Raw genomic sequence first — 26,845 nt, 5'->3', positions numbered from 1 at the left:
ACTGTATTTAGGAATCCGAAGGGGTAGGAATCCGAAAGGGTATGTGCACCCCGATGTTTATAGCAGCAATGTCCACAATAGCCAAACTATGGAAAGAGCCAAGATGTCCATCGACAGATGAATGGATAAAGAAGATGTGGTATATATATACCATGGAATATTATGCAGCCATCAAAAGGAATGGGATCTTGCCATTTGCAGCGACGTGGATAGAACTGGAGGGTGTTATGCTGAGCGAAATAAGTCAAACAGAGAAAGACATGTATCATATGACCTCACTGATATGAGGAATTCTTAATCTCAGGAAACAAACTGAGGGTTGCCGGAGTGGGGGGTGGGGTGGGAGGGATGGGGTGACTGGGTGATAGACACTGGGGAGGGTCTGTGCTCTGGTAAGTGCTGTGAATTGTGCAAGACTGTTGAATCTCAGATCTGTACCTCTGAAACAAATAATGCAATATATGTTAAGAAAAAAAAAAAGAAGAAGAAGAATGTAGCAGGAGGGGAAGAATGAAGGGGGGAAATCGGAGGGGGAGAAGAACCATGAGAGACGATGGACTCTGAAAAACAAACTGAGGGTTCTAGAGGGGAGGGGGGTGGGAGGATGGGTTAGCCTGGTGATGGGTATTGAGGAGGGCACGTTCTGCATGGAGCACTGGGTGTTATGCACAAACAATGAATCATGGAACACTACATCTAAAACTAATGATGTAATGTATGGGGATTAACATAACAATAAAAAAATGAAAAAAAAAAAAAAACCACCAAAACCCTAGTTCGTATAATTGCTGATCCTGTGATGTAATTACTCCCACCATAGCTGATTTCAAGCTACAAATGTGACATCACTAAATGCCAGAGTTGAAAAGAGATGTGCAGTAGTGTATGGTTGTATAGTAGTAGTGCGTGCTTATACAGTATTTCTATTATTCAGATATAGTAGATGTAAAAAAAACTTCACGTGTAGATAATGGTAAAATATAGTAAAAAATAAACAGAAACTAACTTAAAAAAAAAAACCAAACAAAAAAAAACACACCCCTTTCGATCGTACATTGTTTCCCCAAAGGTCTCGAGAGGCATGAACCTTTTATAGCCAAGGGAATATAGAAAAGAGTTGTGTGAAGACATAGCTTAAAAATTTTGTAGCAATATTTAGAATAACAAAACACTAAAAAAAAAAAAAAAAAAAAAATCCGCAAGCAGGCAAAAATAGGAAGTCAGTTAATTTTTACTGGCTAAATTCATTTTATATGAAGATGCATCAGCCTGGAAACATGCCTGTAAATGTACAGAGCAGATAAAAAGCATATGTGTAATAAGATTAAATTTACATAAAAATGTAGCAGGACATATGCCTACACCAATTTTTTCCCTTTATGAATGAATGATGGGTAATTAATTCTCCATTTTAAAAGTCTGTATTTTATCTTTTATGTATTGAACAGGGATATAATCTTCCAATAAGAAACACATTTACAAAACTCTTAATAGTAGAGTTCTTCAAATGTAGAGTTATTTCATTTAACCTTTTTAAAAACAGGCATAATGAGATGGGATTTCAAAGTCACCAGAAGTGAAAATATCAAGCCACTGGGTATAAGCTGTTCATCTCAAAGTTATGGGTACAAACAGAAAAAGTGACACGTGAGCCTCATTTGGGAATGCGCATATATATGCATTCAAGGGAGAAAAAAAATCGGATCTGGACTCTTTCCCCGATTATTCCAAAATGTTTTACTAAGCAAAAAATGTTAAGAATCTTTAAGAAATTCAAAATTAAAGTAGAAAGCTCTTCTTAGAAAAAAACCATCATTGGGGTGCCTGGGTGGCTCAGTCAGTTAAGCGCCTGACTTCGGTTCAGGTCATGATCCCAGGGTCCTGGATGGAGCCCCATATGTTGGGCTGCCTGCTCAGTGGGGAGTCTGCTTCTCCCTCTGCCCCTCCCCGCTTTGTGTTCTCTAGCTCTCTCTCAAATAAATAGATAAAATCTTAAAAAAAAAAGAAAGAAAGAAAATCATCATGGACTTAACACCCAAGATGGGGTGGGTGGGGCTGTTGTTTTCTAACATTCAGAAATAAGCATTCAAACTGCTGAACAAAGAAAGGGTATTGGTTACTCAACCACAAATCCACATTTCCAAAGATGACGGCAATGTTGCTGGATAGTGTTTCCTAAGCTTGATTTCTGCGAAGTCAAAATTCTCCAGGACTGTGTGCCCAAGCGCAGACTCACTACTGACTCAAAGAAGGGTGGCCTTCGGTTGCTGTTTTTTAAACAGCTTTCCTGAGATATAATCCACACACCATACAATTCACCCATTGGAAGCACTCAATTCAGTGGCTTTTCCTATATTCCCAGAGCTGGGCAACCATGACCAGTCAGTTCTAGAACCTTCCCCCACCCCACACCTTTGGCCATCACCACCTCACTGTACTACAACCGCCCCCACCAGCAGACCTACTAATCTACTCTCTGTCACTATAGGTTTCACTACTCTGGACTTCCACATGAATGCAATCAGAGTATGTGATCTTCTACAGCTGGCTGCTCCCACTTAGCATCGTCAAGGTCTACCCATGTCAGCATGGACCGGTACTTGGTTTTGGTTTAACACTGAGTAATATTCCCTTGTACACACAGACCACATCTTGTTTGCACATTCATCCACTGATGGACGTTCGAGTTATTTCGACCTTTTGGCTCTTATACATTCATGCGCTCATGCACAAGTTTCTGTGTGGACATGTGCTTTCATTTCTCTTGGGTATATACCTGGGAGTCCAATTTACTGGGTCCTATTGTACTTGTACGTTGAAATGTTTGAGGAACTGCCAGCATCTTTTTCCCAAGTGGCTGCATCCTCCCACCAGCAGTGTGGGAGGGCTCCCATGTCTCCACACCTCCAACAACACGTGGTGGTTTCTCACTTGTTGATTCGAGCCATCCTAGTGAGTATGAGGTGGTACCTCACTGTGGTTTGAAGTCTTCAATTTTTAAACCAAGAACTGGAATGTAACTGATTGACGAAGCTGTAAAACCAATAACTAACTACCCTGAAGAAAACTTATTTTTTCCAAATGAAAAGCCTAATTGAGACAGTTACGTAATTTATAACACTACTGAATAAGCTGTTTTCCATAGACTAGAATCTCTTCTAGTTATTAACAGGCAGGCTAAAAAATGAAGTGGGTTCCACTGACAAATACTTGGGGAATGCTAGATTTAGAAAAGATGTTTCTTTGTTGAGATTTTTCTCGGTATTTTTAATTAGTGTGCTAATATACATGATGCATCTATACCACTAAGAATGGCACATGGTGATTCCTACTTAGTTATCTGGCCCTAGAAAGCTTTCTTGATAAAATACCCATAACGTGTCATCCAGAAATAAAATTTTTAAAAACCCACTTTGTATGCTATCTCCCAGTTATTCGAACAGGATTTGTGTGAAACCACACTGCCTTCACTAAAAATGATATATAGAGTGACCACAGCGAAAACAGCAGAGCAGGTATCTCCAAGGGACCATCCCTCCAAAGAAACACAAAAAAATAAAGCAAAAACTATAGACATAACCAACTCTGTCAGAATTCTGGACAAAAATCCAAAGTTTCTAATGGCCAAGCAAACAATGAATCAAGAACAAGCCAACTTAAAAATGGTAAGAAACGTCTGCAGCATTTTTACTTGACCCCGTCCCAATCCGTGCTCCAGTTCCACAGGAGTCTTGAAGATGGCAGCCGGTGTTCTCAGGGTCGGACCCTGGGCCCTGGGTCCAGAGGGAAGAGGGAGTAGAGCAGAACTGTGTTTGTCGGTTCCAACCTGTCTCGGGGCGATGAAGACTAGGTGTGGTGTCCACCTCTGTTCTGCCTAACTTGGAACTCACTCAAGGCAGAAACGCCGAGGACATTCCTCGAAAACGCTGTAAGGCAAATGAATGACCCTCAGACGGCTGGGGCAAAAGATGAGGACAGAGATATATGAGAGCACCAGAAGTATGGTGGGAAAAGTAGACGGCAGAGTCTCTTTGGAAAATTAAGCCATTCAAAACCACCTGTGTATACGGAGAGATTCAGAAAGCCATGTGCATGCCCAGGGCAGGACACACACTCAGAAAGACCTGAGAAGAACTTAAGCTGTAACCTCTGGCTGATCTACAGACTCAGGGCAAGTAAGAAGTAGAAGTGAAGGCAGGTTTGTAAATGGTTGGGCTAAGCAGGAGGGCCAAGCACAAAGCCAATCTGCAAAGACTGGAATATTTGGGGGTTTTTTTTCCCTTTGTTTTCTTAATGGATTTTTTTCTTTTTGTGTCCTGGTATCCAAAAAAACCCCTAAGAAAATAAAAAACAAAACTGTCAAAACACTAGCTGAACACAAGCTAAGAAAACACATCAGAGACCACATAGGAGTAAGAATACAAACTTTAAAACAAGGCTGTAAGGAAAAAATCACTAGAGAAATAGCTACATCTCACAGAAAGGAACAAAACAAAAACGATGAGGAGAGGGGAAGAATCATCATATTTCATTTCCAGAATTAATAATTTAATTCCAAAATTACATTTTATTTACTTATTTAAGAGAGAGAACACGTGAGAGTGGGGGAGGGGGGGACGGGCAGAGGGAGAGAGAATCTCAAGGAGACTCCCCACTGGCACAGAGCCCAGCGAGGGGCTCGATCTCAAGACCCTGAAATCACGGCCTAAACTGAAACCAAGAGTCGGAAGCTTAACTGACTAAGCCACCCAGGCACCTCCCAGAATCACCACATTTTAATATCCAAAATGTCCAGTTTCTTACCACACAAAAATACAAAGCACGCAAAGAAACTGGAAAGTATGACCCACTCACTGGAAACATGAAGAGAAACTAGAAACTACCTGAGGAAGCACAGACATTGCACTTATAAGACAAAGTCAGATGGAATGGAAAAATTCCTAAAAGCACACAAATTACCAAAACTGACTCAGAAGAATTAGAAAATCTGGATAGACTCATAACAAGCAAAGAAACGGAGTTTGTCATAGAAGCCTCCCAACAAAAATAAGTGTTATAGGAACTGGTAAATTATTTCTTTACCAGACACTTTGAAAACGTGAATGGTCTTCCAAAGGGAAAAAAGTGAATACCACTGTTTCAGTCTTATATACAAGTGGAAAATGAAAATTATATCCTGAAGAATCAAGTTCTTTGAAACCAGAGAGAATATGAATGAATGAATGTGTATTACCCAATTTGTTGAACAAAGATCAAAAGAGGACACAAACATCAACAATTTCCCGATGTTGATGAGACAGAACTTGATTAGATTTTCATGCCTAATAGGCTGTATCTATTTTAAGAGGAGATTATGTCAGGGTTTGAGAAATGCCCAAGATAAATGAATTGACGTATTTCAGAAAGTACTGCTATGAAACGAGTTCCTACTTCTACTACCAATTAAGACTAAGTTATCTTACAAACTAATACAGATGGGCTTCTATCACAGAAGGAGAAGAGGTACAAGAGGAAATGCTGCTCGAAGATAGGGAAGCTGGTGTGACCTCATGTTGGAGCACAGCAGAGGGGAAGCATGCGAGGCTAGTGTGTGAAGGAATCCTTCGAAGATGAAAAGATCATCAATTACTCAATTGGAGAAGAGGAACAAAGAAAAAAAATTGAGAAAATGAGTTTCTGTTTTACAAATGTCTCAACTGCTTAAAAGGAAAAAAAAAAAAAAGCACGTCTATAAGCATTACAATTAGTGAACTAACCTAACATGATGTGCTTTGCAATGTGATGCAATACGAATTGCCCATCGCCTACGAAGTATCCATCCTGAAAAAATATACAGCCTGAAACTCCTCATGAGGGAACGATAATCAGATAAATCCGGAATGTGGGACATGCCTGGGAAATCTGTGTCTGAACAATGTATCAGGTGATGCCATGAAATTCTTGTTCATTACTTTAGGTTTCTGTTTTAGGTGTGGTCACGGTATTGTGGTTATACAGACGATTACTCTTTTCCATGGGAGATACACGCAGAAGCAGAAGCGTTTGGGATGAAATTCATGATATCTGCAACTTACTTTCAAATGGCCCAGAACACACACAGACACATCTGCATACATACACACACACCTAGATGAGCAGGTGCGGAGGCCCCAAAATGTTAACATTAACCATTGGTTTATGGAAAAACTTGTGTTTCGACTCTACATTTTATACATCTTCATGTTAAATAATGTAAAAAGAAATCGTAATTCCTATAGACTAAAGACAAATAATAAATCTTAAATAAAAAGACAAGATACATTTCTGAGACCTATGGTCAAGGTGCATCAAAGAAGAGTCAAGTAACCACAAGGCTTGTAATAAAAAGAATGCCAATCGCTCTTGTCCATCTATACGGCCTTGAAAGACTAGAATGGAAAGAAGCATTTCATTTAGTCCAATAAAGATCAGAGGCAGAGAGAGAGTTTATTATCAGCCTGCTGACTCCAAGGCTGAAGAAGCTTAGCAGGGAAAGAAAAGCCCTACCCCTCCTGGGCCTGTTAACCTTATTTCTACACAAAAACTGAAAGTCTACTTCTCTCTTAAAGTTACCTGAATTCAAACATTCAGCTCTAGCTGGGCTGCAGTTACATTTTTAAAACCTGCATAAATCAGGGGCACCTGGGTGGCTCAGTCAGGTAAGGGTCTGCCTTTGGCTTAGGTCATGATCTCAGGGTCCTGGGATGGGGCCCCACGTCAGGCTCCCTGCTCTGTGCGGAGTCTGCTTCTCCCTCTGCCCCTCCCCCTGCTCGTGTGTGCTCATGCTCTCTCTCTGTGTCTCAAGTAAATAAATAAAATCTTAAAAAAACAAAAAACAAAAAACCCTGCATAAATCAAACATAATTCTTAGTGTCACACAGCAAAAACCCTTAGTCAACCTCAGTACTGTGACAAGCCCTACAAGTGTAATAACAGCTTCTAGTTAATTCTCAGGGCATCATCACTAAATGTGTAAATTGTATGACTTCCCAAATGCTCCGTGTTTAATATGTTTTATTTCTTGCTTTTGAAATTGTTGTTCCATTTACCCCCTAATATCATAATGAATGCAAGACCTTCCAAATTTTCCCAATAATCTGCCTCACCAGTCAACATCAAAAAGCCCAAACTTTAGATGGAAGTCCCTTTTTGTACGCACACGCGTGCGTGCATGCACACACAGGTCCACGAACACTGCCGCCGGAGCTGCTGACTGAAATGTCTCAGTCTGCAGAGCCTATGTGTCACCACTTAAGAGCAGCGTGCTGGTCCCCAAAGAACCACGGACACATTAAAGAAGATACCAACACCTAAGGGAAGTGCTTAAAATACAGACACTAAATTTCCAACCAGATACAGATCAAAATCCAGCCTGTAGGCACAGCATACGTGCTGGGGTAAGAGGAGTGTGACACGTGTCAAAGGCTAGTGTAAGTCTGTCTCCCTGAGGCGAAACAGGTTCTAGGTTGGCAGATGCCCCAGACCTCCGCCCCTGAATCTGTCAGTGTGCTTCATCCACCTCTAAGGAAGGGACAACAATATTCAGAACATAGCCTCAGATTCTGAGTCGTACTGAGTTCTGTTAGGAACTCTGGGAACTCCAGTCTCCCATTCTCCAACTGGAAGAGAAGCACCACTGAGTGGCTTAAGCCACATTTTCTATGTGTTAATGGATGATGTGGACACATGATCCATACTATCCCTGATCCTACAATGTTATCTACGACAGTCATGAGAGCATATGGGGTGCTGGAAACATGGAGGCCTTCTGAGAACTAATCAACCATCTAGTGGATGAGTGAAACAGAGTAAGACAATGAAACAGGAGTTCACTGGGATAATATCATAGTTTCGTGGAGAAGCTAGAACCTCAGTTTGGTTTTTAGGGTAGAGGAAAATATTCTAATATGGTGAAACTGCATGACCAATGGCAGACCCCTTAGAAGGAGAACACCCAAGGGCACAGGCTCTCTGGGCAAAGACTACCAAGCAGGAAGGTCTGGCCTTTGCACTTACTGCCATGTATGGCCTACACCCGGCATCTCTTGTCTTGGCAATGGAGTCCACCAGCTGTCCGCTGATGCCAAAGTCACAGAGCTTAATATTTCCACTCCTGTCCAGAAGAATATTGGAAGGTTTGATATCTGCGAGAGAGAGAGAGACAGATGTCATTTCGTGTACAAGTGATCGATCAAATGAGCTACATTCTGAACTGCGTTAAGCAAAAATACCAAAAAACCTTAGACGAGATTAAGTGATCAAATCCTTAAAATTCAGACGTATAAGAAGATGAGGAAAAATGAGGAAACAGTGCTCTGACTGCCAATGTTTAAAAACTCAGTATCAAAAATACTTCCCAATAAATGCAGGCATTCTATAATGCTTTCTTCATTTTCATCAAAAGACTGCTATACTGGGGCGCCTGGGAGGCTCAGTAGGTTAAGTATCTGCTTTCAGCTCAGGCCGTGATCTCAGGGTGCTGGGATCAAGCCCCACGTCGGGCTCCCTGCTCAGCTGGGAGTCTGCTTCCCCTCTGCTCATGCTCTCTTTCTCTCACACAAATAAATAAATAAATAAATAAATAAATCTTTAAAAAAAAAAGACTTGGGGCGCCTGGGTGGCTCAGTTGGTTAAGCGACTGCCTTTGGCTCAGGTCATGATCCTGGAGTCCCTGGATCGAGTCCCGCATCGGGCTCCCTGCTCAGCAAGGAGCCTGCTTCTCCCTCTGACCCTCCCCCCTCTCATGTGCTCTCTCTCTCTCTCTCTCTCTCTCATTCTGTCTCAAATAAATAAATAAAATCTTAAAAAAAAATAAAATAAAATAAAAAATAAAAAAAAAAGACTTAATATTCATTTACTTGCTTCAAATTCATTACCTACTGGTCAAATTATGAAGAATGAATTTAATCTATAAGAGTACACCAAGTTACTTTAGAGTATGTCAAAGACTATCCACCTAAATGCAAACTATACAAATTATACACCCACAATTTAGTTAAAATCGAGTTTTATCTAACTTAGGAAAGTATCCAATCCAGTACATCTAAAAGACCACAGCTTTGGGATCAGAGAAGCAAAGGTTCAGAATCTGGGTCCAAAATTCACAGTGTAACCTGAGGCAAGCTACTCAACTTTGACTCAGCAACCACAATTTTGTCATCTACAAAATGAAAACGATTGCTAATTCATAGGACTCTGGAAATTAAAACACCTTTTACAGTACCTGAACTTTATTTGTATTCAATAAATGCATCCACTTAATAACTATTTCTCCTTGAGAGATTTTTTCTGACCTTAGAGGACTTCATCAGGTTTCCCCCAACCAACCTTTTCTTCCAGTCGTCCTTGAGATTCATTTTCACTCCCTCACTGACCATGAGCTCACCACCAGTATGTACTAATCCAACTGTCCGTCAATTCTCCCCCTTTGCTCATGAATTCTCCATCCCTGTCTCAATGCTTCTATACATTTCATTGTCACTGTCATGGCTCAATGAATAAAAAGGATACAAATAAATACAAGATAAAAAAACATCTGTCTATAACTCAGAAGGGGATCTACAAAAAAATCCAGAAAAGGTCTCCTGCCATCACTGACCATGCTGACTGCCTATCAAGCACCCATCCTACCCACCAACCCCATCCCTTCTAATGGGACCTGCATTTGATTTTATGGAGGGATCCCCTCCTCCATGTAGCCATAACCACACCTCCCCAAACCGAGGTGTGACTGGTCCAAGCCTATCAGGATCGCCTGATGCTCCCTGCCAGGAACCAGTTTAGGGTAAGGGCATGAAGCGATTCTGGTGAATGAGACAAGAGAAAACATTAGAGCGATGTAAGGAAGATGTCCCGGCTCCTAAGACAGCCACACAGGAAGAGGGAGCGCTTCTCCAGGAGGCTGTCATGTCTACATGTGACACTGGGGACTTGCTTTGGTCATTACCACCCTGAGGATGGAGCCAACGTATTAAGAAAGGTAGAACCAAAGGAAGGGTGCTTAAGCCCTAAACATACTGTGCCTGGAGCCACCCTATCCTTGGGCTTGTTAGGACAGATAGTGAATTTCCTTGAAGTTTAAGGCAGTTACCAGGATTTTTTGTAACTCGTGATCAAAAGCACTCTTAACTGTAGCAAAAAAGCTAACTGATCCTAATTAATAAAAAGACTGCTATATTGGGGCGTCTGGGTGGCTCAGTCGGTTAAGCGTCTGCTCAGCGGGGTGTCTGCTTGTCCCTCTCCCTCTGCCCCTTCCCCTATTTGTGCTCCCTCTCTCTCAAATAAATAAATAAAATCTTTTTTTTAAAAAAGGCTGCTATAAATTCATCATTTTATTTATTAATAGGAAAACCAAAGTTATTTTTGAAGCTTTTCCATTTATTCAGTTACTCCTCCGTCACCATCTTAGTGCTTTCCTGTGATTGACAAGTATCTCCAAGGTAATCGTTAAATGCCCTAAAGGTAATACTACTCCCAAGTGCAAAACAGTCAAAAAGGAAGGAAAAAATCCCAAAACAAGAATGCAATGAACTACAAGAAGAACAAAATAATTTTGTTTAGGGACCTAACTCTACATGATTTTAGGTCAAAAGAGAAAATGAGAAGTCTATCTAAAATTATTTTTAGCAAGCATTAAGCCAAAGCAAAATTAAGTGAAATATTCTGATGTTCAAGGTTAACTAATTTCAGTGGTCTTGAGTTAACCCCAAACTAAAATTACTTAAATAAATGCACCAATTATTAATTTCTTTAACCACTAGAAACTATGTTTCCTAGAATGTAAGGCTTTTCACTTCTCTGAATACAACCTTTTACTTTTTGTTCTATTTATTGTCAGGCTGAATCCCACACTGTCGTGTATTGTCTTGGGTTTCTCCATTACAAGTTTCCTGAGGAAAGTGAACTTATGTGCCTCTTCAAAGCCACCATCCCACTACCCCGAGTCTAGCATAGTAATAAAAAGAGCAACTATTTAATCTATCTGCTGAATTAATTTCATGATTCCCACTGGCTTCCAATAAATCTACATCAAATTATATTTGGACCTGTGTCCAACAAGTCCAAGATCACTGTTCTCACAAATAGAAACACTTTAGAAGAATTTCAATGTACAATAATTAAAGCATCTCTATTTGCAAAAATATCCTCTATAGTAAAGAAGAAACACCTGAAAAGGACAGTAGCATGCCTTTAAAATGCTCCAGGTACCATCCTCCAGATCCTCTGAATGTCCCCAGGACCACCTTTGGGCCCATTTGTATACACAGAGAAACATTATCTATCAAGTAAATGAATAATTGTTTTTCAACTAAGAGTAAGAAGAACCTTGCAGCAACATCTGTTTCAATTTCTAAGCTCAATATACTAATAAGTTAAGCTGAAATTTATAGAATCTCAAAGGAAAAAAAAATACCCTAAATTAATAACAAAAGCTTTAGGGAAAAAAAATAATAATAGTGTTAGGGTAGGGTACATATAATATGCTTTGTTAAAAATACAAATATTTCATGGGCGCCTGGGTGGCTCAGTCATTAAGCATCTGCCTTTGGCTCAGGTCATGATCTCGGGGTCCTGGGATGAAGCCCCGCAGCGGGCGCCCTGCTCAGCAGGAAGCCTGCTTCTCCCTCTCACACTTCCCCTACTTGTGTTCCCTCTCTTGCTGTCTCTGTCAAATAAATAAATAAAATCTTTAAAAATAAACAAAACAAAACACGTATTTCAGGAAAGCTCATAAAGAGACACTGCAATTTTCAATAATGTTTTCCTATTAAGGAAAAATAATAATTTCTTTTTTTAAGGAAAAATACTAATTTCTAATCTATAAAAAAGAATTCATACCCACCTCTGTGAATGATTTTCAAGTTTTCTTTTAAGTGGTTTAGTGCTTTCACAGTCTGGGGAGAAAAAGCAAAGATGGGGTGAATAATCAGTATCCTTTTAGTCACACAGCACGCAGCTTATCACAGGTAACAGCTCTAGGAGCCCTTTGCATTCTTTTAAGCTTAATTATTCCAATATTCTGTCCACTTTTTATGTTAACTGAAGATGCTAAATGATTATTTTAGATCTGAAAACTTACTGTTACATGCTGTTCCCTGACAGCTAAAAAGAACCCAGTAACTTATAATTTTTTAATAAGTCATTACAAAGTTGTACATTTCTTGCAACTTCAAACTTTTCAAGAATGGAAATATTCAGTATGAGAGAGTCCACAGTCTGGTTCCACTATCAACTCTAATTTAAATAAGTCTTTCCAAATTTCCTCGGTTTTTCGTAATTATTCATTCACCTTTGCCCAGTGCTAGCCTTCAAAGTAATTTTGGCCAAGTCAAAGTATCTCTGCTCAACCACTATGGCAATTTATGCAGAATTTACAATATTGTTTGATCACTGCTTATGATCAGAAAATCAGGCATTTCTCCAGGAATACAGGGAACAGGGACTTGAATTAAAATTTCCCACAACCTCAAACTAAAAGGGAACTAAAGAACATGCCAACCACTTGCTATCGAATGGTCAGGTCTCTGCCCCATCAAGCTGCTGGGTGTCAGGAATGCAGAACTTGTCATGTTTCAAGTAGCTGGGCCTGTTGTGTTCACTGGGTTATTAATTAGCAAAAAGAGATTTAACACAAAGTAATTTTAAATGTTGTGCTTAATAGAAAGGATGATCACCAAGTCTAGAAACATAGGCAAATATATAACCAATGATTTATCTATGTTATCTATATTACACACACTGCAATATACAATAAAATAATTTTGTCTACATTTTCCAACTTCACGATCATCCTGTGATCACAGTGGTTAGGAGCAGGATTCTGGGATCAGGCTGCTGGGCTTAAATCATTTACCACCTACAACTGTATAAAGCTCCAGATCTGTCATCTGTAAAAAGGGGGTTACACTATTCACCACAGAGAGTCACTATGAAGATAAAATGTCATAAGATCTTAGCCTGATGCAAATAAACACTCAATAACCATTAGCTACTCTCATTATTCTATTGTTGCATTATAATTATTATGAATAGTAAAAGTTCCAAGATAATATTGGGTCTGGTATACTGGAGAGAGAGAGATGACAAAAATGATCAATATAAAATGTCATATATCTTTCCAAATATAAACAAGTTCCTAGAATAACTCAGCTTCTTTTTATAAAATCATATGAAAGGGTACGTAACATTTAGCTCATAAAATATTTAAATTTATGCACCAATTTGGCAAAGTAAATTAAAATATTAACATGAAACTTAAGATTATGACTTTAATCTGATTTTTAAAATTCCTATTATACACACACACACACACACACACACACACACACCTTTCACAACTAAAATGCAGTTCAGAAACTGTCTATATATTTTTACATTAACTCTTAATGACCAAACAGGATCAACTGGCCATCGGCAGGCAGACTACACTGGAGGTGGAGGATGCAGGAAAGGAAGAGGCAGAAAATTACGTGCAACCAGAATATCTAACTTACAACTTCCTATAAAACTTAGTTTACACATCCACTAACCTACATCATGTCATTAGCTCAGATTCTTAGGGCTTTCTAAGAATCTAATTTTACTCCATTGAAAAGAATTTTGTGAACAACCTTTGTCAACTAAAAGATTCAGAGCAAGAAAGAAAATGATCAGGAATTCACTTTCAAAACTACAAACACACATGTAAAAGAGCACCTCTTTTCTTTTTGGTACTCTGGTAAAAGTGAATTGGCCAAATTGATAGCAATGCTGGTTACTGAAATTGCTAGTCAAAAATTTCAATATTTTAGAGCAGACAGCTCAAATCTTAAACACAGGAAAGATATTTTGTCTATGAGTTTCAATGAAGGACTTCAAGGAGAATGCTGTGATTTTGATTAATTCAGAGATAATGGTGAGAATATAACCTATTTAAAAGTACAGCAACAGGGCTAAAAAGGAACAGAAAATTTCTTTTTCTGGTTTTGTTTACAGCACAATCTATTATGGTTCATTGTGATTTTAATGAACAGAATATTGTAGTTTTTACATAAAACATATTTTGAAAATTGTTCTTACGACTTGTTGTATTAACTACCCCACAGACGTGATTTTGTTTCTTTTCCTATTACAAATGATTTTCCAGGAAGGTCAACAGCATTCTGTGAAGGACATTCAGATAGGTGCATTCAAAACTCCAGCAGCATCTTTATGTAAGTATATACAGAATGAACAATTTGAAAACCAGGTACTTACTGCTAAAGTGATTTTGCCTAAAATTTCTTCTGGAATAACATCATCTAATACACTATATACATATTTGTAAAACTTATCAAACGAGGTAGACATGAGTTCCATACAGATCCAACAGTCACCCTATAAAATAACAAATATCTGTTATTCCTTTACATCTTAGTATTAAGTACCATGTTTTCCTTTACTTAAACTAGAAATACAATTAGAGAAAAAACAATCTTCTTCTTAATCTTGCACTGGAGGTAATTTTTGGTTCCTCATTAAAGCCCTGGGCAGAATAGTCTCCTCCTGTGTAAATATAAACTTATTTCCCAATTTCCCCACTCTTAACTGTAAAGACAGGGACAGTCTTACATAGAAACTTTTGTGCTTTTGTAAGAATATCAAATTTTGCCAAAATTAAATACAAACATAAAAAATGTGGGAAACTGTTCATTGTCATTAACAAAGAAAGTAAATTACAATAATCTGGAGGTTCTATATCAATTTCTAAAATTAGTAAAAAAAAAAAAAAAAAAGGAAGAAAAAAATACACAGAGCAACCCCAATGCCTCCCATCCTCGTACAAATGCCACCTTCTCAGTGGCTGACATTTAAAATGCAGGCCATGCCAACTCTCAGCATCCCCTCCCCTGCTCTGTGCTGAAATCTTCTAATAGAAAATATGACTTATTTGTTATGTTTGTCATCCATCTCCCTTACCTAACCCACACACACTCCTCCAGCGCAGGGCCTCAGTGAACACTCCCTAGATGCATGAATGCTGGCTACAATTTAACTGAATCATCCAAACACTGTCGGCAGCATCATAGTGTGTTTTAAACCAGGCAGAAGGCAATTTGACAATAAAACAAGAGAAAACAAAGTATTTATACCCTTTGATAGAGTCGTCTCATGACTGGAAATCTAATTAAACAGTCCATAAACTCCAAAAAGAAAAAAACAAAAAAACCAAAAAACCCAGAAACAAAACTCAAAAGCACCGAACGATGTCCCAAGAGGGAATGGCGCACCATTCCAGGGATTATCTAATCTTACGTTCCTTGGAAAACTACATGGTTCACGACAGGAATGCTCGAGGACACACGGAGTACGAGCAGACACCATGGCTCTCACGATCTGAGAGGATGTGAACACAGGGACAAGGGACACGAAGGACCTTCCGAGCGTGAAAACAGCTATCAGGACGATGACAAAAATGGTCTCAAACGAGTTTGCGCGTTACTAATTTATGGATCCAGCTGTATCCTCGGAGATGTCGGACCACGTAGGAGATGAATGCCCGCGAGGGGACGACGGCGTGCCCGGGACAACGCCAACCAGGGGCAGAGCCGTGAACACAATCCGCTGACTGAGCACCTGCAAAGCGGGGCGCTGCCCTTACACACAGGAAGTGCAGGCTGCCCTGAACACGGAGACCGGGAACAGCGCCGTGACAACAGGACGGACACCGCGCAGGCTGGCCTGAACACGGAGACCGGGAACAGCGCCGTGACAACAGGACGGACACCTGCCAGCACAGGCGTGTAGCTACACAGCTTCACACGACGCTATGTGTAAAACCTATCTGGCACAGTGAACTTCTACTTCTGGCGTCTTCATTTAAGTCTTTCCTCCCTCTCTGCGGCTCTTTCCTTTGGGTGCTCTTGCAGATGGACGCTCACAAAAGACTTGAGTAACACCCTTCGCCCAAAACAAACACTTGAATTTATTTGACTCCAAAGACCCCATCTTAATAGATGCACTGGAATTTTTTTATTAGAGCAAAAGATAGCACATTTAACTCATCTCCTTAGAAAAACAATAAGGAAGGACCTTAATTTCAGTAGTATAACAAAGCAGAAAGACCACTGATATTAGGGTCTAAAAAGGCCTGACTCATTACCCAGGCTCTCCCACTTACGTAAGCTTGGGCCCCTCAGTCCCTCATCTCAGAAACAGGGTTGCCCTACCTTCCTCAACAGACTAGAACAAAAATCAAATGAGTTAACATACATAAAGTACAAAATAAAGTGTCCGGCCGGTGTGAAAAAGGCCAGTTAAGAAAATGAGGGGAGAAGGGGGAAGGATGGAAAAACAGGAAGGCAGCCAAGGGAGAGAGACACAGAACAGTTCGGGAAATAAAGGTAGGAAGTAAACTGGAACTTGGCGGGGGGGGGGGGGGGAAGGGGGAACAAAGCAGCAATCAGCCCCAGAGAAATCTTTGTGGTTGATAAGGCACAGAACCTAATGTAACTCCTTATTTCTTCTGGCAGTTCCTTTTGACCATAACTGAGAATAGGTAACAGCAGCAGGGAGCTGCTTTAAGGGGGTAGGATGGTCTGAGCTGCCTCAAAAAGCAGGACAGCAACCTTACTTTCATGGTCAAGCACAAGACGGGACACCCACACGACTGAAATGCAAAAGCAGGAATTACTAAATATGGATTTACCGAAAAGAAAGGTGGAGGATGATGAAAAACTGAACCACTAAGATCAAGTGTTCCTAGAGACAAGAACCAGATAAAAACAAAGGCATGCTTATACACCAACAGTAAGCACTCAGAAAATAAACTGTTTAAAAAGACACCACTCACAATACAAAGGAAAACTGTAAAGCACCTAGGAATGTATCTAACAAAAGCAGCAAAACGTTTATGAGAACGTGTGGTAGATGTGACTAAAGACATAACAAGTGACCAAAGAGAGAGGCAAAGCATGCTGACGAGTGTGAAGACTCAAGATCATAAAAATGTCAGATTCCCCTTAATTAGCTTAAGAACTCAAGTAGATTCTAATAAAAATTATCATGCACCTGGACAACCTGATCCTAAAACTTATAGCAAAGTAGAGCTGGGGCACCTGGGTGGCTTAGTCAGTTGAGCATCCGACTCTTGATTTCGGCTCAGGTCATGATCTCAGGGTCCTGGGATAGAGCCCTGCATCAGGCTGCATGCTCAGTGCGGAATCTGCTTGGTATTCTCTCTCTCCCTCTCCCTCTCCCTCTGCCCCACCCCACAATCATGCGCACGCACTCTCTCTCAAATAAATTTATTAAATATTTTTTAAAAAGAAAAAGTAGAGCCAAGAATAGCCAAGACAATTTTAAAGAAGGGAAGCTAGTTTACTAGACAAAGTCTTTTTAAAAAGCTATCATAATAAAAGGCAGTGGAATGATACAGAGGGGGAAGTAAAAATACAATAGAACAGATTCAAAAGCTCACGCGCACATGGAAACGGGAAGGATGACAGATGTAGCAAAGCAGACAGTTGCAAAAGCATAGAATATGTAATGAATGTTGCTGGAACCAGGGGCCTTCCAGATAGAAAAGAGTTAAATTAGGTTATTACCTCAGATCATTCACAAATAAAAATACAAAAAAATCCCAAATGGACTTTTTGAAAAGCAAAAGTTTAAAACATTTTTATAAGAGTTCTTCAGGACTTCAGGTAGGAGACAAATTTCTTCTACAAATCACACATGAAAAGAATACATCACAAAGGATAAGACCTGCTAAATTGAACTCCATTAAAATGGGTATTTCTGAATGACAAAGGATACCATACCAAAAGTTCAAAAATAAGACAAAAGCGTCTATTTGGATATAAACAAAGAATTAGTACCCTGAATACTAAAGCACTATGCTAAATTAATTAGGCAAAGACAAAACTTAACAGAATAATGGCAAAGGGATATCCATTCCACAGGCAATTCACAGATAAGAAGACCTGAACACACTTGTAAAAAATTCTGTACCTTGCCAGTAATTAGGGAAATGTCATTTTAAAAGTAAGATACCACTTCAAACTTACCTGACTGCCAAAAATGAAACATTTAATAATCCCAAATGTTAGCAATAAGATCTGTGTCAATAAACGTTTATGGCTTGCCCAACAACCACCCCCTCTTTGTTATATACAATGTGCCCAGCTGAAAATACATGTCCCAGTCTCCCATGTAGAGAAGGGCAGCCAACAAGATGTCAACACAATCGGCTGATGATTCCAGAACAGACTTTTTGGTTCTTCCCTCTCCCCTTCCTTTGTGTGGACATTACAGTTGAACTCTACAAGCCAACCTGGACCACAGGACCACCTTAACGATGTAAACCACAAATTCAGTAAACCACTAACAGCTTTCAGTACTGACACCTGAATACAATTCCTGGTATGGAAATCCTCATTTTTACTGGTAGGAACAGAAGTTAGTACAACTACTGTGAAGAGGAAATTGACAATATAAAGTTGAAAACAATTCATATCATTTAACCTAGCAATTGTACTTCCAGGTATAGGCTATACAGAATCTGTAACCTACGCTGCCAAGGAGAAATGCAAAAGGAGGTCATTTTTACATTTTATAACTGCAGAAAATTAGAAACAACCTATATTAGTATTATTAAAGAAACATTAAAAAAGATATATTTAATTACAGAATACTACAAAGCGGTTAAGATAAATTAACCAAATCAGGGGCGCCTGGCCAGCTCACTTGGTAGAGCAAACAACTCTTGATCTCCAGGTCGTGTGTGTGTTCACTGGGCATACAGCCTACTTTAAAAAATCAATAAATAAAATAAAATAAAATAAAATAAAATAAAATAAAATAAAATAAAATAATAAATTAACCAAACCTATATACTAAAGATCTATATTTATATGGATGAATCTTGAAATTTCTGCTGAGTAAAAAATGCTATGGGGGACACATACAGGATAATTTCATTTATGTAAACTTTAAGAATATAGAAAGCAATACTATGCATTACTTAGGGAAAGACACATATATGGAAAGCCTAAATGAAGAAGTTGAAGGGAATATTAACTTCAAGGTAGTGTTTAGATCTGTAAAGTGAAAGGGGGATTAGGACGAGGTCTTCCACTATATAACTTAAAGACAGATAAAGAGTAAATATGCCAAAGTGCTCATCTGAGGTGTTGGGTACACTGTGATTCCCCTAGAAGTTTCTGTATGTTTGAAATACTTCACAATTTAAAAAAAGCAAGAGCAACCTTAAGAAACTAGAAAAAGATGAGCAAATTAAACCAAAAGATGCAGAAAACAGGAAGAGTGATCAGAATGAAAAAATTTTTTAACAGAAAAACAATATAGAAAAGTAATACAACTGAAAGCTGGCTCACTGAAAGATTGATAAAAAACTGATAAATCTCTAGCCAGATCCATCAGGAAAAAATAGAAAAGATGCAAATTACCCATTAAATTGCCAATTACTTTGACAATTTAGATGAAAGGGACAAATTTCTTCGGAGAAACAAACTACCAAATTTCACTCCAGAAGAAACATAACTTGAATAGAACTCTTTGAAAGAAACTGAATTTGTAGTTAAAAATGCTCCCACAAAGGGCGCCTGGGTGGCTCAGATGGTTAAGCATCTGCGTTCAGCTCAGGTCATGACCCCAGGGTCCTGGAATCGAGTCCCCCATCGGGCTCCCTGCTCCTTGGGAGCCTGCTTCTCCCTCTGCCTCTCTCTCTCTCTCTGTCTCTACTGAATAGATAAATAAAGTGTTTAAAAAAAAAAAAAATCCTCCCACAAAGCAAACTCCAAATTCAAACGGCTTCATTGGGGAATTCTACCAAACATTTACAGAAGAAATAATACCAATTCTATATAAAGTCTCCCAGAAAACTGCAAATGAGGGAATATTTTCCAAATCATTCTGTATGGCTAGCATTGATACCAACTGATACACTGATAAAAAGCCGAACAAAAACACTGTAAGAAAACCACGGATCAGTATCTCTCAAGAACAGATATGAAACTTCGTAATAGGGATGCCTGGCTGGTGCAGTTGGTAGAGCGCACAACTCTTGATCTCAGGGTTGTGAGTTCAAGCCCCACACTGGGTGTGGAGCCTACTTAAGTAAATAATAAAAAATTTTAAAAAGAACTTCTAAATAAAATTTTAGCAAATTTAATCCAACAATATATTAAGAAGGTAATATATCATAATCTGGTGAATTGATCCCAGAAATGCAAGGTTGTCTAAGTTAGATATGAAAAGCAATCCGTGTAACTTACGATACGAAAAAAAGAATTTCTTTAACACCATACAATTACCTTAAAGATGTAGAAAAAGAATGGGGGAAAAAAAAAAAAAGAATGGGAAAAAACTCTAACATATATTCCTGATTGAAAAAAAAAAAATCTCAGCAAATTAGGAACAGAAGGGCACTTCTTCAACCTGATAAAGAACATCTATGAAAACCCTATGGCTAACATCACCCTTCCTCTCCCTCAGATCAGAAACAAGACAAGGATGTCCACTGTCACTGTATCTATGGACTAGAGGACCCAGCCAGCACAGTAAGGCAAGACATAAACAAATAAATGGAACCCAAACTGAAAAGAAGAAGTAAACTCTCTTTATTCACAGACAACATGATAATCTGAAATGTGATGGAATCTACAAAAAGCTACCAGAACTCGTGAGTGAGTTTAACAAGGTTATAGTACACAAGATAAACAAAAATCAATTGTATTTCTTCATATTAGTCACAAAACAAGAGGAGACAAATTTCTTTAAAATATCATTTATTAAAGCATCAAAAAATATTAAAAACAAGGATAAATTCAACAAAAAAAGTGAAAGTCCTGTACAGTGAAAGCTATAAAAACTGCTGAGAAAAATTAAAGAAATGTTAATGAAGTAAAATACCATGTTAATGGGTCATTAGACTGAATGTTGTTAAAGTATCGATACTCCTCCAATTGACCTACAGATTCAGCATAAACCCAATCAAAATCCCAGGGATTGTGTTTTGTAGAAACTGACAAGAACAGAAAAAAACGCAGCGCCTGGGTGACTCAGTGGGTTAAGCGTCTGACTCTTGACCTCAGCTCAGGTCGTGACCACACAGCTGTGAGTTCAAGCCCCACCTTAGGGTCCATACCCAGTGTTAAAAAAACAAAACAAAACAAAGAAAAAACCTTAAAGAGCCAAAACAACTCTAAAAGGAATCAGGTTTAAAAACCAGTACAACCTGATCTTAAGACTAGCTAAAGGAATCAAGACAGTGTGGAACTGGTATAAATACAGAACAAAGAGATCAGTGGAAAAGACTAGACAGTCCAGAAATAGACCTACACACATGGAGACAACTGACTTCTGACAAAAGTGCAAAGGATACCCACATGCAAAAAAGCAAACATCAATCCATACCTTCCACCATATAAAAATTAACTCCAAATGGATGATAAATATAAATGTGATATCTGAAACTATAAAACTGCTATAAGAAAACATAAAAGAAAATCTGAGTGACTTTGAGTTAAGCAAAGATTCCTTTGCTACAACACCAAAAACACAATATATATATATATATATTTTTTAAAGATTTTATTTATTTGACAGAGAGAGACACAGTGAGAGCAGGATCACAAGCAGGGGGAGTGGGAGAGGGAGAAGCAGGCTTCCTGCTGAGCAGGGAGCCCGATGCGGGGCTCGATCCCAGGACCCTGGGATCATGACCTGAGCCGAAGGCAGATGCTTAACGACTGAGCCACCCAGGCGCCCCAAACACAATATATTTTTAAAAAAACACAAAAAACTAACAAATTGGCCTACAACAGCATTAGGAACCTTCACTTTCCAAAAAAAAAAATGCTGTTAAGAGTATAATGGATAAGCCATAGGTGGGGCAGCAAATATTTACAATCATGTAACTGATAATAAACCTATATCCAGAATAGATTTTTTTAAAAATTCCCAAGGGGCGCCTGGGTGGCTCGGTCAGTTAAGAGTATGACTCTTGGTTTCGGCTCAGGCCATGATCTCAGGGTTGTGAGATGGAGCCCCAAGTCGGGCTCCAGGCTGAGCACAGTCTGCTTGGGACTCTCTCTCCCTCTCCCTCCACCCCTTCCCCCTGTGCACGCATGCTCTCTCTCTCTCTCTCTCAAGTAAATAAATAAATCTTTAAAAATGAAATAAAAATAAAAACTCCCAAAACTGAAGAAGAAACAAAAAAAACAAGTTTTTTAAAAAAAATGGACAAAAGTTGGAAAAGGAACTTCATCAGAGAAGACATATGGTTAGTAAACAAGCACATGAAAAGCTTTCAACATCACTAACCATTAAAGAAACACAAATTTAGGGGTGCCTGGGTGGCTCAGTTGGATAAGTAGCCAACTCTTGATTTGGACTCAGGTCATGATCTCAGGATCCTGGGATCGAGCCCCTTGTAGGGCTCCACACTGAGTGGGAATCTGCTTCTCTCCCTCTCCCTCTACCCACCCCCCCACCCTGCTTACTATTGCATGAGTGCACACGCTCACTCTCTCTCAGATAAATCAATCTTGGGGCACCTGGGTGGCTCAGTTAAGTGTCTGCCTTCAGCTCAGGTCGTGATCCCAGCGTCCTGGGGCGAGCCCCGAGTTGGGCTCCCTGCTCAGCAGGGAGTCTGCTTCTCCCTCTGCCCCTCCCCCTGCTTGTGCTCCCTCTCTCAAATAAATAAAATCTTTTAAAAATAAATAATCTTAAAAAAAAAAAAAAAAAGAAGAGGGGCACCTGGATGGCTAAGTCAGTTAAGTGCTGCCTTCCGTTCAGGTCATGATCCCAGGGTCCTAGGATGGAGCCCCATGTCAGGCTCCCTGCTCAGCAGGGAGTGTGCCGCCCCCCTCCCCATACCCCCACTCATGCATGTGCACTCTCTCTCAAATAAATAAAATCTTTTAAAAAAATAAATTTTTAAAAATTTAAAAATTAAAAAAAAGAAAAGAAACAAATTTAAAACACAATGAAATTCCAGTCTACACCAATTACAATGGCTAAAAATTAAAAAGACCATCCCAAGGGCACCTGGGTGGCTCAGTCATTAAGTGTCTGCCTTCGGCTCAGGTCGTGATCCCAGAGTCCTGGGATCGAACCCCACGTCGGGCTCCCTGCTCAGTGGGGAGTCTGCTTCTCCTTCTCCCCATCCCCCTGCTTGTGTTCCCTCTCTCACTGTGTCTCTCTCTGTCAAATAAATAAATAAAATCTTAAAAAAAAAAATAAAAATAAAAAGACCATCCCAAGTGTTGGGAAAGATGTGGAAGAAAGAGAAGTCTCCTACATTACTGGTGAAGGTTGAAAATAGTACAACTACTTTGGAAAACAGTTTTAAACAGTTAAACATTCACCTACCACATGATCCAGCCATTCCACTCCCAGGTTTTTACCCGAGGGAAGGGAGAGCACACATCCGCTCACAGACTTGTACACAAACACTCATAGCGGCCTTATTTGTAACTGACAGAAACCAGAGAAATCCAGAAGTCCCTCAGCGGGTGAAGGAGTAAACCAAGTAGAGTGTAACCCACCATGGGATAAGACTACTTCCACTACTCAGCAATATAACTGAACTGTTGACACGCACAACAGGACTTGCAAACAATTATGCAGAGTAAGGAAGACAAAACATACATACTGTATGATTCTATTTACACGAAATTCTAGAAAACGCACATTCATGTCTAGCAGCAGAAGGGAAGTGTGTATGACCCACAGGCACAAGGAAACGTGCAGGTGATGGAAATGTGCACCATCTTGATTACAGTGATAATTCCACATGTGCAAACACTTGTTCACACATATGAAACTGTTCCCTTTAAATATGTGCATTTTATCGTCTTGATTTTACCTCCATAAGGCTGTGCAAGGGGGAAGGAAAGGAAAGAACATGAGCAGTAGCAGGGATAGAAAGGGAGGAGGACATTAAATTCAGCTAATATCAATGCCTTTCATATAATCCAATGACGTTCTATAATCACAAGTTACTCAGAATAGTATTTCCCTCACTAGAATTTCTCCAACCTCAAAAGATACTTGAAGTAAGGGCTTCCATGCTTTTAAGTTCTGAAAATGTATATATTAAAGGACATTTTTCATGTGATTCTAGGTTTCAGTGTTGATAAGATAAACGGAAGGTGAGGACCTTGATGCAAGCTATAGGCTAGAAGTTATGTATATTATTCAATACTGTCAAGCTCTTTGTTTTCCCGTCTACAAGGTCTGAAAAGGAGTTTAGAAACCTGTGCAATTAGGTGTCATAGAATTCTTCTACATCAAATCCAAGTTGTACTTTGGGCTTTTTATCTGAGTTCAGTTCCATTCAGAAAGAAGTATAAAGGGTTGGAGACAATGGCAAAAAAATAAGTTTCCAGCTTCAGTATTAAATATTATTCAGTCACTGCTCTGAGCAAAGCTATGGGACCTGCAGAGGCTCAATTATTACCCAACAGCAAGATTAATCTCTACAGAGAAGCTGCCAGAAGAAGAAAACTAACATCTCACAAGCTCCTTGATTGATGGCTGACTGGACCAGACCACGAACTGATGTCTTATGGGCATACAAATTATAAAATGAAATGTTCTGGAGGGTTCCTCACAGTGACGGGAATTAAAGGCCATTTGTCTTACAGCAGTGGTTAGGTAAGAAGTCCAGACTGCATATGTTCACTTCTACTCTTTCCTTTCATAAACCCAGAACGGTGGGTCTATTATTAGAACTGAAGGTCATGTCACCCAAAAGATCCTTTTAAAAGTGATCAAACTCAAAAGAAAAATGTTTCTCTAAACGCTTATTAAATCTGTTTAACATTTTAACCTTTGTAACCATAGGAAACACACTCTGCCTATGCATTCTTTAAAGGTGAACTTTTTGCTTCTAAACTTCATTTTTTTTTTAAAGATTTTATTTATTTATTTGACAGAGAGAGAGATAGCAAGAGAGGGAACACAAGCAGGGGGAGTGGGAGGGGGAGAAGCAGGCTTCCCGCGGAGCAGGGAGCCCGATGCGGGGCTCGATCCCAGGACCCTGGAATCATGACCTGAGCCGAAGGCAGACGCTAAACTGAGCCACCCAGGTGCCCCTAAACTTCATTTTTTTAATTCAGAAAGTACCTATTACTTCTTGGGGTGGGTCGGGGGAGGGGGAGTTCATGTTCAGCCTCTCTGGGCATTTTGTGACTTTATACAGCTTAACTGTACAGTTCCTCAGCCTTCATCTGATCATACTCAAAAACTGCAGCAATGTTAAAAAGTAGATTATTTTTTTTAATGAAGCTGAAAGTTCCTCATCCCTGGACCACTTGTTCTATAACAGAAAGAACAGTGATATTTTTGTCCCCGAAGTCCCATCTCTGCCACGTAATGGCTATGTGACTCCCATCAAACCTCGGCCTCCTCTCTGGAGAAGGGGATAATGCCCCCGAACGTCCTGAGACTGTTACGAAGAGAATATGCGTGAAAACTATAGAACATTCGACAGATGTTTGTGCTTACGGCTGCATATCTCAACTCCCTTCAACCCCCCTGAGATATTAACACTGAATTTTACCCAGCTTCTCCTAAGAAACAATGAGGACACTGTTCAGATACTATTCCAAGCTTTCTGTGTTGTTTCCAATACTCTGCAATCCTGGGTATCACTTACTCTGCCTTCTTTTCATAAAATCAGACTTCTACCCTGTGTAGGCTGGGGTTATACACCTAAATGCTGCTTAAAGGGATGATTAAACAATGAACATGAGAACTAGGTTGGCGTCCCCGAGCTCTATGGAGGTGAAATATAGTTAGATAGAGCCAGTAGGAGCCTCGAGGGGCAGGGACCAGAGCACTGGAAAAGGTGATTGTGGAATCCAGTTAGGAGAGAAACTCTAGCCCAATCCCCTGCTCTGCAGAAGATCTGAAGAGTAACACGGCCAGAGGATTTAGTGATTATAAAGACTAAATTCGGGGCGCCTGGGTGGCTCAGTCATTGGGCGTCTGCCTTCGGCTCAGCTCATGATCCCAGGGTCCCAGGATGGAGCCCCGCATCGGGCTCCCTGCTCCACGGGAAGCCTGCTTCTCCCTCTCCCACTCCCCCTGCTTGTGTTCCCTCTCTCACTGTGTCTCTTTCTGTCAAATAAATAAAATCTTAAAAAAAAAAAAAAAGACTAAATTCATGGTTTGGGGGAAGAAGGGAGACTCTTGTGCAACATGAAGAAAGTTCCAGATCTGTGATCTTACAAACAGCACAGTCCAGAACACAGGTATGGCCCTGAATACGTGACTGTGTACTGTCGCAAGGGACTACCGGTGTATCTGGGCACAAAAACGATGATCTGAGTCATAAAAAGTACCAGGACAGAAGTAGAAAGAAACTACAGGAGTCTAGAATTAACAGTGATTAATTAGTGACTCAGCAAAGCAATGGACGCTTCCACCTACGAGTGTTACCTATTAGGAGCACAGAAAAACAAATAAATAAAAACGTAGGGACTGAGTGCGGGAATTAATTGACTAACCTCAAAGGTCGTCTCCAATGACAAGACTTCATATATTTCTAGTCAGTGTGACAGTCAGTCCTGTCTTACAACCCAGTATTTTTTAAGTTAGTAACTACAACAAAACCCCCAAAGCTACATACATACTTTGTGATCCTGTCCCAAAAAGAAGGGAGGGGGGGTTCTCACTAGCTCATAAGGACCCCACCAGCACAATCCTAACATTTTCAGAGTGAGAATGGTATTTTATAAAGAGTATTAAAAGTGCTTCGGGGTTCATCCAGCTGAAGTCCTCCTCACCTAAGTATCACAAGTGTGTGAGGACTGTCCTGACACCGTAAAGTGTCTCC

General features: G+C 39.8%; 1 protein-coding gene across 1 annotated transcript in view; it reads right to left on the bottom strand.

Annotated features, from left to right (window-relative positions):
* The window catches only part of MAP2K4 (mitogen-activated protein kinase kinase 4), a 132,843-nt gene that overhangs the window by 29,804 nt on the left and 76,194 nt on the right, over positions 1-26,845 (bottom strand). The window contains exons 6-8 of the mRNA XM_032431939.1: positions 14,254-14,373; positions 11,861-11,912; positions 8,035-8,162 (exon numbers count right to left, since the gene is read on the bottom strand). Of these exons, the coding sequence (XP_032287830.1) occupies positions 8,035-8,162; positions 11,861-11,912; positions 14,254-14,373 (300 nt within the window). The remainder of the gene's footprint in view (positions 1-8,034; positions 8,163-11,860; positions 11,913-14,253; positions 14,374-26,845) is intronic.

The sequence above is a fragment of the Phoca vitulina genome, unplaced genomic scaffold, assembly GCF_004348235.1.
Source record: "Phoca vitulina isolate PV1807 unplaced genomic scaffold, GSC_HSeal_1.0 scaffold47, whole genome shotgun sequence".
Classification (NCBI taxonomy): domain Eukaryota; kingdom Metazoa; phylum Chordata; class Mammalia; order Carnivora; family Phocidae; genus Phoca; species Phoca vitulina.
Note: the sequence above shows the minus strand (reverse complement) of the source record. Positions and strands in the feature narration are given on the sequence as shown.